This window comes from Helianthus annuus, chromosome 2 (assembly GCF_002127325.2).
Source record: "Helianthus annuus cultivar XRQ/B chromosome 2, HanXRQr2.0-SUNRISE, whole genome shotgun sequence".
NCBI classification, from domain to species: domain Eukaryota; kingdom Viridiplantae; phylum Streptophyta; class Magnoliopsida; order Asterales; family Asteraceae; genus Helianthus; species Helianthus annuus.
Window position 1 is genome coordinate 94,258,621 of NC_035434.2, and position 14,324 is coordinate 94,272,944.

The 14,324-nt window shown below is 33.7% G+C and overlaps 1 protein-coding gene across 3 annotated transcripts; it reads right to left on the reverse strand.

Moving 5' to 3' along the window:
• Positions 1-819: 819 nt before the first annotated feature.
• On the reverse strand, positions 820-11,432 carry LOC110915735 (transportin-1). Of its 3 annotated transcripts, none has more exons than XM_035986553.1 (29): positions 11,130-11,432; positions 9,582-9,869; positions 9,421-9,510; positions 9,177-9,254; positions 9,027-9,107; positions 8,730-8,780; positions 8,499-8,584; positions 8,159-8,225; positions 8,019-8,075; positions 7,907-7,936; positions 7,755-7,814; positions 7,384-7,497; positions 7,138-7,251; positions 6,934-7,032; positions 6,682-6,810; positions 6,524-6,598; positions 6,344-6,415; positions 6,141-6,251; positions 5,956-6,039; positions 5,707-5,814; positions 5,494-5,595; positions 5,263-5,325; positions 3,814-3,888; positions 3,401-3,472; positions 3,192-3,316; positions 3,043-3,094; positions 2,907-2,975; positions 2,084-2,143; positions 820-1,435 (listed from the first exon to the last, which is right to left on the reverse strand). In XM_035986553.1, exons 1-29 carry the CDS (start codon positions 11,316-11,318, stop codon positions 1,352-1,354), a joined length of 2,685 nt encoding a protein of 894 aa, XP_035842446.1. In that variant the 5' UTR covers positions 11,319-11,432; the 3' UTR covers positions 820-1,351. The 3 variants fall into 3 exon arrangements, with proteins under 3 accessions (XP_035842446.1, XP_022016182.1, XP_035842453.1); XM_022160490.2 differs by having other exon boundaries at positions 844-1,435; positions 6,682-6,807; XM_035986560.1 differs by lacking the exons at positions 820-1,435; positions 2,084-2,143; positions 2,907-2,975; ... (1 more) ...; positions 3,192-3,316; positions 3,401-3,472 and adding an exon at positions 3,508-3,561.
• Positions 11,433-14,324: the final 2,892 nt, after the last annotated feature.

A 14,324-nucleotide genomic window follows, 5' to 3' on the forward strand; every position in this document is an offset into this window, starting at 1 on the left:
ATGTAAGATATGAATTTATATTTTACTAACCTATCAAAACAAGTTTTGTTAGTTTTGTAAATGCAGGGAATGTAACAAATCACACTTGTGGATATTATGATATTTATTAGAAGGCTCATATGAAGATATACAACATTGCGAACATAAAGAATTGCACATTAAGGGATCAAACGGCAAATCATTGACTACAAAAATTTTGAGCAACTTTCAAGAAAAATGGGCACTAGTCACTTGAAGAATACATGTTCGAATGAGGGGGAGTAGTATACAAGTTGCACTCTATTCCCCTTCACTAAGTTTTATCCCATTGGGTTTTCTTAGTAAGATTTTAATGAGGCAACATACATGATCCAGAAGTATCAGGAGGAGACGAAACGCACTACACTCTTTTTCCCTTAGCTAAGGTTTTGTCACACTGGGTTTTCCTGGCAAGGTTTTTAACAAGGCAACATCTCCAAGCGTATCAGGTTGATAACCAAGGGGGAGTGTTATAAATATATTATTAATATTATGGTTATCAACACCAAAATAGATTGACTTCTTCTTCAAGTTTTCTTCTCCTATATATACTTTTCATTGTATCTCTTGTATGATACATCTATCAATAAAATATTTCTTTCTCCCTACATCTCTTTCTCTTATTGTTTGCTATTAGGCTAGTTTCACAACAATAGTAAAATATAAACATTCCATTAAGCATACCATAGGATTCGGAACGACTTTTTTATAATTATCTCACAAACAAACAAATATAACCAATTAGCCCATCTTAACCAATAATAAAGTTCAACCACTGGTCACAGCACATAGAGAGCCATCCAGCAAACATAAGAACTCACCATATAGTACAATCTTCACTGTCACAAAGTAATCAAACCCAATTTGATACAATTACAGTAAAAATACAGCTTTCCAATCACTTCAAACCCAAAACCGATAGAATTAAAAAAAAAAAAAAAAACTAAAGCAGAAACCAATCCCCTAACATGTCATCGCAGATGAAAAAACGAGTACCCAATGCAAGATGCATAGTAGCAATCACAATATGTAAAAATGAAGAAAAAACAGAAAAGACAAAAAAAACCCCTAGCTAAGAGGGGATTATGTTGAAAAGGCCCCTGTACACCAAATCCATTCCCATGTAAACCTAATTTCTTCCTCTCGGATTTCAAACAAGTTGCAGCGTTAAATCGTGTGCTTTGCATTGGGGAAAAGCAAAATTTGGCTTTCGTCGATAATGCACAACATGGAGAGTCTGTCTAATAGAGAGAGAGAGATTGAAATTCACAGCTCCAAAAGAATGTATGAAAAAAAGAACACTTTGATAAATGACCAAATTGCCCACCGAAAACTATACTTTATACTTTGACAGCCTCTCTTGTACAGGTGGTTCCAATGCAGAAATACACTGCTCCCATGCTCCATTCTTCAGCATCTGTCATACAATACAGCAATCAACCGTCATTAATCATTATACGCAGTTTCCAACTTGCCAGAGTTAATATAACGCTGTGTCGAGTAAAAGGTCAAACCGGTCTTCAGTTGAAATGGGTCATCGTTGTATGGGTCAAAAAATACGTGTCAGGTTGGGTTTTGACCCACAAAGCACTTTTTGTCCATCTATCTTCGTATGTGTGTGTGAGGGTTCATATATTACAAACATCTACACACGTATAGACTATAGATTCACTATATTTCTCTGATCTACACGTGTACGAAACTTGTTATGAAAAACGGAGGCAAGAAAGTAGGCAATTAACTATTTAATTAAAAAGAGATTATTTAATCTATTGATTCGTTCTCACAATATATATATATATATATATAGATGTGTATATAACGCTTTTGGAGGGTGTATGCAATAACAATAAATTTTGAGTGATTTTCGTCATGTTTGACCCATTACACCATTGGCTAAAAAGTTTTAGTTGACTCATTAAATGGGTTATAACCGCCACATCGCTTATAAGTAAATGGGTTATAGCCGCCACATCGCCAAGATAACAGACATTCAATTTTGCCATATATATAGTTTGAAGTTTTGTTAATAAATGTATAGACCCATGAAGAAGAGTGAGTATACCTGCTTATAACCAAGCAGCACCTGTGACACTTCATTGTGTAAATCCTCGCTCCTAATTTCCTGTACGAAAAAGGAAGCAAGAACGGGTCAAAATATAAGTGAATATCCGGGTTGAGTTATTGATCATGTGTTGGGAAAATACAGATTATTGATAAAATAGAGTAAATGATCAAAAAGGTACTTTTGGGGAAATGAACAGATACAGTGTATACGGAAACATTAAAACTGATTATTGTATCTTCAAAGCTCAATAATCAGATATTAATGCCAAAATGCAAAATCCAAACACCCTCTAAAGATGGAAGGGGTCGTGTCCATGGGTTGGAGGATTAAACCTAAATGTGACACAAACCCGAATAAAACACAAAATTGTGTAACCCAAGCACAACATAAGTTGAGTTTTCGCGAGTTGACAAAAAACATGACCCGTTTAGTCCAAAAAAATACATTTAATTTTTTGCACATTAATGCTCTAAAATGAGAACTTCCAATAATACAATGTATATAAGATAACTATGTTTAACGTATAAAACCATATTCAAAGTTCTCTTTTATCTTTTAACTTTTAGCATCAAATATCGGGTTCAATTTATGACGTAAGACACATCTGTTTATTAAAAAAAAAAAAATTTAAAAGGAAGGGGTTAGTTAAACCAGGTCGACCAAACCCGGCCAATTTAAGCTTAATGTGTTTTAAGGGTTCTAACCGAACCCGTTAATAACACACAAACAAGTTCAGGAATTTACACCCCTAGATACGACAAGTGTTTAACTGATAAATTAGTTTGTTTGTTTTGGCATTTGTTGTAACGAAATAACTTACATGCCAACTAGCAATAGCTCTACACAAGAAAACAAGTGAACTCAAAGCCCCTGATGGGTTTGCTTTAACCTGCAAAATCAACCAAACATAAGTTCCTGCACCACAAATTAAAAATAAACAGAAAGCTTCACATTACCATTGCACATAGCCCTCGAAAAGCATCCTCCTTTTCAATATCATCGCGAATCCTGTCAATAAAAATGAACAATTATATTATAAAACTCCGAATAAGAAAGTTTTATTATTATACTTGTGCAAGTAGAATTATGAATAAAAATAACTTACATAGCTAAAGCAATACACCATGATTGCATGAAGTGCTCCATGTGGGGTGATACAAGCTCCGGGCAAACTGAGGCAAGTCTACCCAGGGTGATGGCACTATTTTCGATGAGTGACTTATTGAGCCCCTGCTCACCATCAAGAAAAAGTATACAATCATTCAGATAAAAAAGTAAAACTATAAAACAAATAAAGCAAACTAAATAAATTACCTTGGCATGTTGTAGGATTGGGACTAAGCATGAAATTACAGTCATCACCACAGGAGAAACTTCTTGGTTAACCTGAAGCATTCATTTATAAAACAAAAGTTAGATATTTATATGCAAGGCGCCTATTCTCGTTGATAGAAATTAAAAACTTCTTGGTTAACCTGCACATGAAGTTGAAGCATATTTTGAACTGCAATAATATTTTAAACGCTCTAACATACACTTGTTTTAATGCATAAAACCTCCAATATATTTCATTCCAAATATGTTTTTTTTTTTTTTTTTTGTAAAACATGATCGTATTACTTATGCTTGTATAAATATTAATTTATTTTTCCAAAGGCATCAAAGATCAACCGAACAAAATTACCACCTAATACCAACCCGGACAAACTTTGGTAAAGAGAACACACCTTAATAGCTAATTCCCCAATAGCCCAGCATGCATTATTTGCAACAGAGATGGTTTCCTTTAGTTTGGGTGTATTCTGCAAAAATTGTGTCAATATATTATATAGAGTTAGTTACATGGTTAGTCCCTGTGGTTTATAAGAAGTAACAAGGTCAGGTACTAATAGTTTAAAGTCACACTCTGGGGGTATCAACTTTCAATTTTGTAACAACCTGGGGTACTAAGACTAACATATGTTAGTTTTTTTGTTAGGTTTTTATGAAATGACAAAAACACCCTTTATAACTTCCAAGGATCACTTGTGTAGTCTTTTGATTTAATTAAAGGGATCATTCATGTAAAATACAAATGTTTAACTTTGTAAAATAAAAGTCCAAATTCAAAGATGAAAGTTATCTTATTACTAAACAATAAATTAATCTCACATTTACCCCTTTCCAGTAATTCTTTTTGCTTTTTTTCTGTTTTTAAAGCATTTTGTTTTCTTTTTTTATTTTCTTGTTGCTAACGGTTTTACTTTCTTTTATTTTCTCAACAATCACACATCAACATTGGAAGTCATATGTAAATTTGTCCAGTCCAATAGTATTAGTTGTTTAAGTTGACCGCTTGTGTTAATTATGAAAATATGTTGATAACAACATCTAAAAGATAAATTAGAACCATACTACGTTATCTCCTCTGTTAAAAAAAAAAAAAAAAAAAAAAAAAAAAAAAAAAAAAAAAACTTTTGTATCTCCTACAATATATATATATATATATATATATATATATATATAATAAGAGAAAAGGGAAACAGCCAACAAGTAATCAAACGGGTTCTTTATCTCCTCTGCTAAATTGGTTCGTACTTCACTCGTTATCTCCGTGAGTACTTTGTACGACAACGGCTGACCCAATTTAGCTATCTGATCGGCGAGTTTAGATTAAGCGAAATCACATTCAAAAACTCATCTAACTCAATCGATCCGTTTCCGTTTAAGTCTATGCTGGCTAACAAGGCATAGATCTAGTCACGTGCATCGCCGGTTCTCTTTTCTTCGTCGGTTAGGATTGGTTTGATGGTGAAGGTTTTGGCAACAATCATGTTGCGAGGGAGGGGAGTGGTAAGCCAATGAAAGGTTCTAAGTTTTTTATGTTGGAAAGGTCCCTAACTTTTGTGTAAATTACTAAATAGTCCATCATTTACCATATGGATACATAGTTAGCCTGTTAGATGTAAAATGACTTAAATGCCCTTGAACGTAACTGAAAAACTAACATATGTTAGTCTTAGTACCCCATATTGTTACAAAATTGAAAGTTGGTACCTCAAAGTGTGACTTTAAACTATTAGCACCTGACATTGTTACTTCAAATAAACCATAGGTACTAACCATATAATTAACTCTATTATATAAGAATGCTAACAATCAAATATACAAAAGAGAGAATCTAAAAGTCATCATACCAGTTGCTTGGCAGCTACATCAAGAAACTCAGGTAAGCGAGGGCGCAAATGAGCTGGACAAACCTAAGAAAGAATCAAAAGAGAACACAAAAAGGTTATTTCGTCATGTGAATGTTTGAAACTAGGTTTGCATGTTTTTTTAGTGATTATTTATTAAACAAATGATAAATATAGTGCGGAATGAGAACCAAAAGGTAAAAAAAAAAAAAAAAAAAAAAGTTTTTAACTTACCCTTGCAAGGTCTCCAAGCAATGCAAAGGCACTTTGACGGATATCAGCACTGTCATCCAAGCAACATTGTAGAAGGAGATCCCTTAAATTACTTTGTGATACCTGTGAAGAGATTTGATTATAAATATGAAGTTTAATGAGTAGAATCATGTACACTACACATAGAAATTTCTGAATGCTATCAAGTAAATTTTGAAAAGAAAATGTGAATACCAGACTCTCTACTCCGCTACCAAGACCTTCAGTCAGTCCGGAAAGAAGATCCAATGAACAAACAACGAATTCTTTGTCAAACTGCACCCCAGCTGAAGCAGGATTAACCTGCAACAAATGCACATCAAATTCACAAAAGTTGTTCATACATGAGGCTAAAACACCAAACTAACACATATTACATTACATTATTAATATTAATACGACAAAAATGCAACTTATTATAACTGAAAAATGAATAATAATAACCTTGGCAAGCTGTTGTGCCTGGATAATGTCTAGGCATCTCTGGAAAACAGGCTGAGAAAATTGCGAGAATCCACTACCCAATGCCTGAAAGAAAATGAAAATTGTTATTTTATAACAATGATTCTACATGAATATAATGAACAGCATACAGATAAACCGATCAATTACTCATACTCTCCTAGTACCTGTGCTATGGATGTAAAGCACTCCAAAAGCGGGAAAAGGTCCTTGTCTGAATTTGAAAGTTGTTGCCACTTTGCAATTAGAGGCGGCATCAAAATTTCAAGGTATTTAGGCTGCAAATCACATCACAATGAAGTTCATAATGTAATTTTATCCTCTAAATTCAATAAAAGATAAAAACATGACCTGCATGATTATCTGTTACCTGATTCAATTCGTCACCAACTGCATCTGCTAAAGTACCAATAGCATCATAAACGATTCTGAGATTCCTCCTCTACATACCATTAAGCAAAAAAAAAAAAGCGTATCAAAATAATTTAGTTTTTGTACACTCATCTAGAACACTAATTTATTAATTCAGAAAATAAATTTAAGAATCAACCTGGTACTTGCCAAATGCGCACATCAGGTGCTGTAAAATGATCTCCAAACATGGTGCCAAAAGATCAGCAGCTTCCTGATTTTAAAAACTAACAGTAATAACTACATGCTTTCATTTTCAGAGAAATTAACTTATTAGCTATTACTATTAATACGAACCTCTTCAAGAGTTGCAAAAGCCGAACAAGCAGCCTCCTGCACACGCTTGTTATCATCCAAAATTCTTCTTAGAAGACCTGTGAGAACCTTTTCAAACTGTTCATGTCCCTCTCGGTGACCAGCGCCCTGCTACAAAAAAAAAATCAAATAAATTTTATATTACCTGTCATGAATAACAACTTTAATAATTCCAAAAACCAAGCAATATTAGCTAAGGGTGTAATAACGACTCATTAATTCATTATATCATACCTGGACAATGAATTTGCTAAAGCGTGAAAGTGTCCAACAAGAAATGCTCCGTATCAATGGAAACTTATCATCCAAAAGGGGAATTAGGAAGACTACAATCTGCAGGAAAAAAAAAATATTTTAACTTCAATAATATTGGATTTTCAACATCATGTAATGTCTTTTATGAGCATAAGCTACTTGATGTTTAACTATAAAGCCAACCTCTGAAAGATGAGGATAAAGACCGTTTATGCAACCCTCGGCTATGGCACCAAGAGCTAAAACTGCAGCCTCCCTCTCTTTCCAACTAGCATCGTCTAATAAAGATAATTTGGACTGCACAGACAGACCATAATTTACATAATTTCCCATGACAAAAAAGAAAAAGAAAAAAGACAGTAGATCAACTGAAAACAATAAGCTGACTTGAAGAACGATTTTATGTTTTTTTTTAATTTAAGCGATTACCTGGACAAAAGGCATTAAAGTTGGAAGAATCTCATCACCAAACACATTAGAGATTATATCCAAGGCAGCAGCACTGCACTTTCTGAGGTTCCATATATTCACTATGTCATCATCCTATAATTGTCAAGGAAATGATATTATTACAATGATAATTTAATATTAATTAAATGGTGTAAGAAGTTGTATTAAAAACAAACATTGGGTGACTTTCAACCCGACCAGTTCCTAGTAAATATTATTTTATTTGACCAGTTTGAGATAAAAATAAACAACCAAAATCAGCCAATTCTTAAAAAAATGAGACTAAATTTCTGAGTTTTTATCTGTAAAAAAAAAATTTACTCTCAGCAAAAAGTATATCTGAAACATACATCATCTTCAGCATCATCTGATCCATGAAAACGTGATGAATGGAAACGTGGCTTCAGATCCTGCATAGCTAATTAAAATAAGAAAATTGTTCATGGGTCATATGTTTAAAGAATGATCCTAAAGACTTCTAAATGGAGACAAAAACCAGAACCTGATCCCTGTCTGGAAGAGAGCCGTCCTCCTGCAATTAAAAATTTTAAGTTAAGATCTTCAATTTTCATATTAAAAAATCAGTTGAAGAAAGAACACTGAAAAAAGTTGACCTCTGCATCTAGTAGTGACTCATCATCATCTGCATAAGCCATGTTTGACAACAAAACCTACCATATAGGCGTAAATTAAGGCAAACTAATGCAAAAGAAAATATATGAAAACTTTTATTAAATGAGGAAGCATAACATACAGGAATCAACCGTGGCAAAAATGCTCTTAAATTCTCAGGTGGTAATGGTGCTTCACAGTATGCAGACCTGCAAAAGATTTAAGAAAGTGGGAAAAAAATAAAAATAAAAGAGCCATAAAAGAAAACATCTAATAATATCCAATAACTTCATCGGCCCATATTTTAAATTATAATATCAAGCAATAGATTGTATCATAACACGTAGCCAGAAATATCGAGAATCTGTATAATATATGATTTCAACTGTTGAAATATGCATGAAAGTTGTAAAAAAAAAAAACTTCAACATAACAAAGCAATAAAAGGGCACAAAGTAATAACACCACAAAGAATTGGTTACCAAAATTCACAGGCTTCAAGTGACACTTCATCATCAGGGTCCTTGTTCACTTGTAGCATGTATTCAATTACATTATGCAAATGTGGCTGCAAGTACAAAAGCATCTTGGACAGTATCAGATAAGAAAAGAAAGGTGATACAAGTTTACAAGTGACGAGAATCACGTCATTTCGACTACTGCTTTAATAAAAAAGCAGTAAAATGTTTAAAAACAAAATATATAAATCCCACCTCGAGGAAAGAAGGACGAACTTCGATTAGCTGAACAAAAGCCGAACAAACCTATCCACCATGTGGGTAATTATTATTAATGATGAATAGCAGCACTCCAGAACAACACAATTCGAATAACCAATAAAAAACTAAAACTGCGGAGCTCGTTTTGAGTTAAAAAAGGTAAAGTTGCACAAAACTGCGGCTGATCACAACAACCATGAAACAAATAACAACACAAAAATAGAATACTTTTTTTAAAGAAATCCTACTGAAAGAGTAAAGATTTAAAATGTCAAGGGGTAAAATATTTACCAATTTCCGTACTTCCGATGATTGATCATTAGCAAGAATAAACAAACCTTGCAGGTATGTATCCATAGACATATACAAAACCTGTAGAAAGTTAATGTGCTTACTGATCAGTATTCTCTGCAGTAGAAAGTATAGTTATTTAATACTTACTGGTGGCATCAACATAATGTACTGATTTACAGAACCCAACGCAAGCTTTCTAAGAGTGGCATTTGAAGACTGAAATAACTGTAAAAAAAGAATCACTTAGCAATTAATACCATGTGATAGTAAGCAAGAACATATGTTCATACATGTAAAGAACAATCTCTCACTCTCCCCTTCAGTCTCTCTACACATATATACACACGCACACACATATATAATAATCATGATAAAAGAAATATAAAGTTACCTGAAGTAATCTTGGAAGAAATGTATCAATGGGCCGTTCAGATGATCCGGGACTTTCAGCATCCAGAACTTGAGGAATATCCTCACAAATCTGTATTACACAGTAGCTTCAATGAATGAAAAAACTATGTGTATACGATAAAACTTAATTAAAAAAAATACCTTCGACAAAGCATCCATAGCACCTTCCATATGGATCATGTCATTACTATCCAAACACTTGACAAGTGTATGCAACAACTCGGGCCATCCTAAAACTCCCCCAATCTGAACAACAACACTAATGATTGTTCCGGATGTAGATCTGATTTGTCTATCTGTTGATCCTAAACATGGTAACAACTCGGCTTTTATGTATTCCTGATTTGTTAAAGGCATCGACTTGAATGCGGTTCGTAGATTGTTTTTTAAAAGCAATCCAGCTGCCTGCCGAACCTCCACTGGCTTACCCTGTAGCCCAAACAACATGCATATCAAACAACATTCCTAGTCAATCTTGCAAACAAAAACAACAAACATCAATGATATCAAACCAACAAATTTATATTTATATGAAAGATAAATGACAACTAAAAAGAAACCCATCAACTGTTTTTTAATGCATATATAACAATGGCTTCTTCAATATCATAGATTTCACATGAAAAGATATCATATAAGATACGTAAATTGTTGTTTGTGCCACCACAAGATCAAAAAGCATACAAATCTATTGTCATAAAAACTAATTGCTTTCTTCAAAGCAACAATATTTAATTCGCTACCCCAAAAGGAAAAAAATAGGTCAATTGAGGAAAAAAGAGGGTGTAACATGAGTTGATATTAAACAAGTAAAAAAAATGATGTACTTTTACCATAGATTTCCTGTTAACAAAAGTTTTTATCATACGTTCCTCACTAGCAACATCTAGAATTCTCTATAATCATAAAACTTAAGACCCCCAGACACTTTAGAAAGAACACCAATATAATAAAATGCATGTGTGGGACCCAGATAGAGACTTAACAATTGCAAATGTAAATGAAAAACTATGAGAAAAGCCATGATGTTTAGGTCAAAAGTCAAATGCTTGGAGTCTAGAGTTTTACATCATGTTCAGTTATTGCTTCATAGTTTTCTGACTTTGATGAATGCTTTCCCTAACATTATTTTTATTTAATAAGGTAAAGACAGTGTTGTAATCGCTACTAGTCAGTGGTTAATCACTGGTCACTAAGTAATTTTCAGTTAATCGGTAGTCGGCCATAATTGGCCTTAGTCGGCAGGCCAAAACGCAGCGATTCCGACCAAAACTTGTAAATTCCGGCCAGTTTCCAACCAAACCGCATAGATTCCAGCAGTTAATCTTGTATACGTAAAAAATGAGTCGAGAATGGTTTAAAACCTGTCCACTTAAAAATATAAAAATCCGTATCCAGATAACTGCAAGTTGGTAGCGCCTAGCGATTTATGCAACCATGGTTAAAGAGGTCCAACGAAGATAGGGGTGTGTAAGCTATAAAAATATATAGCAACAATAATCTCTCCTTTTGCTACAAATCCCAGATTGCAATTGAGTAGCAAAGAGTTTCAACTACAGCGTCATAACTTATTGAACAAGACATAAATGAATTAGATACTTTGATCCAAACAGCAGTATCATGTTAAGATAATGAAACCCTAAGCAGCAAGCAATTTGTGATATGAAGAAGCAAAATAGTAATTACTACCTGAGCCCTAGCGAGGATGAAGGCGAGATAATTATTAAAATCGGGGAACTGAGAGTAGTGCTGGAGTTGCTGCCATATCTGAGACTTATCAGAAGAAGGAGAGATTTGTTGTTCGAGTAAGCCGCAGATCTCCTTGAAGCCTGCTTCTTGAGGTTGCCATGAGACTGCCGCAGTTGTAGTCGCCGCCATAGATAATTGAGGAGATGTTGCCGATCACCACGACTGCGCTCTGTTCAGATCAGCAACAGGGCTTGCTTTCGCTTTTCCCCTTTCTTTTTCTTCTTATTTTCTCTTTTTTCTTTTATTAATATTAGAATAGAATCTTTTATTAATATTAGAAGATTTAAACCATGGGGTGTGGTTTGGTTAGTCTCTTTGGGACTATCCGTTAGGGGTGTGCACGGTTTGATTCGGTTTTTGGATAAAACCAAAATCGTAACCAAAAGTTCAGTTTTTGGTTTTTAAAACTGTTTGGTTTCGGTTTTTTCGGTTTCGGTTTTAGAAATGGTTCGATTCGGTTTTTCGGGGTTTTTGAAACAAATTATGTAAGATTCAAAACTTAAAAGTATAATTCATAGTTTAAGAATTTTTCTTAAATGTTTACATTTAAGTTAATATATCTAGTCTTTTAAATTAATATTACTCACATAAACCTAATCTTCTAATCTATTTTAATGTTTCTCCAAAGTTTTTGTTAAGACGTTTTCTTTTATAATACTTTGAAAACCATTTAACTTTTATATTAAACTTTCTTAGTTCTTGTAAACAATGGATAATTTTAATGATAAATAAATATGGTAATGTTCTTATTATAAATATTTAACAAACAAGAATAAAATTAATAATTCTTAGTAGCATGGGTTAACACTTAAACATAAAAATATATAAATTTGGTATACTATTAAAACTTATCGGTTCGGTTCGGTTATTGAAAATGATTACCCGAAAACCGAACCGAAATTTTCGGTTATTAAAAATCCAAAAACCAAACCGTCGGTTTTTGTTTCGGTTCGGTTTTTTCGGTCCGGATTTTTCGGTTATTTCGGTTACGGTTCGGTTATTTCGGTTTTCTGCTCACCCCTACTATCCGTCACGTAGTCGTCACATCACATTGGATTGAGTATCATCCCTTTGGGGACTACCCAACTTATAATAAAAACCAATATAATAAAGGAGAGACAGGGAGCACAAACCAATTAGCTGGCTCGTCTCCAACGGCATGGTGGTGCCGTTTGCGCCGCGACGAGGGGGAGGGGGCGGTGTGGGACGTGGGCGATGAGAAGAGACGGGGTGGAGACGACCCCCACACCCCATGGTCTTAGATTAGATTAGATTACACGGTAGTGTTTTGTACAAGGAATAGAAATTGAAATGGAATGTGTCATTCTTAAGGAATAAAAAGGAATATTTATCATGGGGTAATGGAAGGTAACTTCTTCCACATATAACAATTTCATTATTTGATAAGAAAGTGTTTTTTTTTTCATTCCTTCGAGTAATGGAAAGAAATATATTATTATTATATTTATATTTATATTAATACTAATAGTAATATATATCAAAAAATTTATTATTATTTTTTACCATTAATATATTATTATTATTATCGAGATAATTATATTTTTGTCGTTTTTAATACAATTGTGTTTCATTAATCGTCTTTTTTTGTCTATCAAATTGTACAAAGTAATGATTCATTTTATTCACATATATGTAATCAAATATCACAATGGAATGAAATGATGTTACACCCCTTTCAGAGACGGAAGCACAAGGTGTGATCGTGATTGATCCTCATTGCATACGAATAAGTAAACATACTACATGAAATAAACAAACTCCAAATTGCCATTCATTGTTTCATGATTTAAAACATAAGTTAAGTATAAGAGTTTACATCTCTTCAAATGACAATAGTTTAAAAGTTTACAACATAGTTTCAAGTTTAAATGATCAAGGATTTATTCCTCATGTCGCCGCAAGGAGGCGGGATATGATAATAAATCCTACAAAAGTGGTAAAGGAGCGTACACACATGACTTCTTGAACATAAACCCGCAAAGCTTTCACCAATTTCCTAAAATACATGTAAGTTTAAAAATCGTCAACAAAGTTGGTGTGAATTCATGTAGTTTGTATAAAATGTTTGAGTTATATTTGTATAAAGTATGGTATGTAAATGTAAGAGAAAATGTTTTAAGTTATAATGCGTAAGGAAATCAAGATCGCTAATGCTTCGCGAGGACATTAACATGTGTGACGACACAGGAAGCATCCAAACCTAGGCGATTTATACATCGATTAACTCTTCGACTGTGACCCAAAAGCACTCTTCTGCATGGGCAAATGTGGGCCAAGAGTCAGGCTGCCAATACATGCTAGATCTAACCTTTGCTCTTCGGTCTAAACTTAGATTAATGGTGCTTACGTATACCCTATTCGTGACATGATCTAATGTATCATTCCTTAGTTTTTAACATACCATTGTACATGTATTTTCCCCAAAGTTTAGAAAACAAAATGTTTAAAAGTGGGGACATGAACTCATTGGTTTGCGTCTTCAGTGTCACACCCCCAAAATACCACATGCGGAATCACCGCGGGACGTGTGACGTACCAGGATCCAAGCCACCAATCACACTGAACTATGCGCAATATTTAGGGTATGTTTGGCAAAAGTAGCTGGTGGCTGGTAGCTGAAAGCTGGAAACTGGTAGCTGGTGGCTGGAAGCTGGTAGCTGTAGCTGGTAGCTAGTAACTGTAGCTTTTTAGATATATTTGGTGTTTGGTAGAATAGCTGGAGCTTTTAATAAAATGTATAAAATTACCAAAATGGACATAAGTAAAAATTTAGAAAGTTGGTGCATTAAAAAGTTTCTTATTTTGAGAGGTTAAAATAGTCATTTTTCCCTAAAAGCTTGTAGCTCCTTCTAAACGCTACTAGTAGTAGCGTTCAACCAAAAGCTTCAAGCTCCTAACCTAAAAGCTTAAAGCTCCTTCAACCAAACAAGACTTTTTATTAAGTATGAGCTTTTTCTTAAAAGCTTAAAGCTAGAAGCTTCTAAAAGCTCCTAAAAGCTCCATGCCAAACATACCCTTAATAAAAACATTCCATTCATTTCAAAATATCACTCCAAGACATAAGTTAAACCAAATAAGTATTCAGCGGAAGCATAATGTAAATGGTAATTCAAA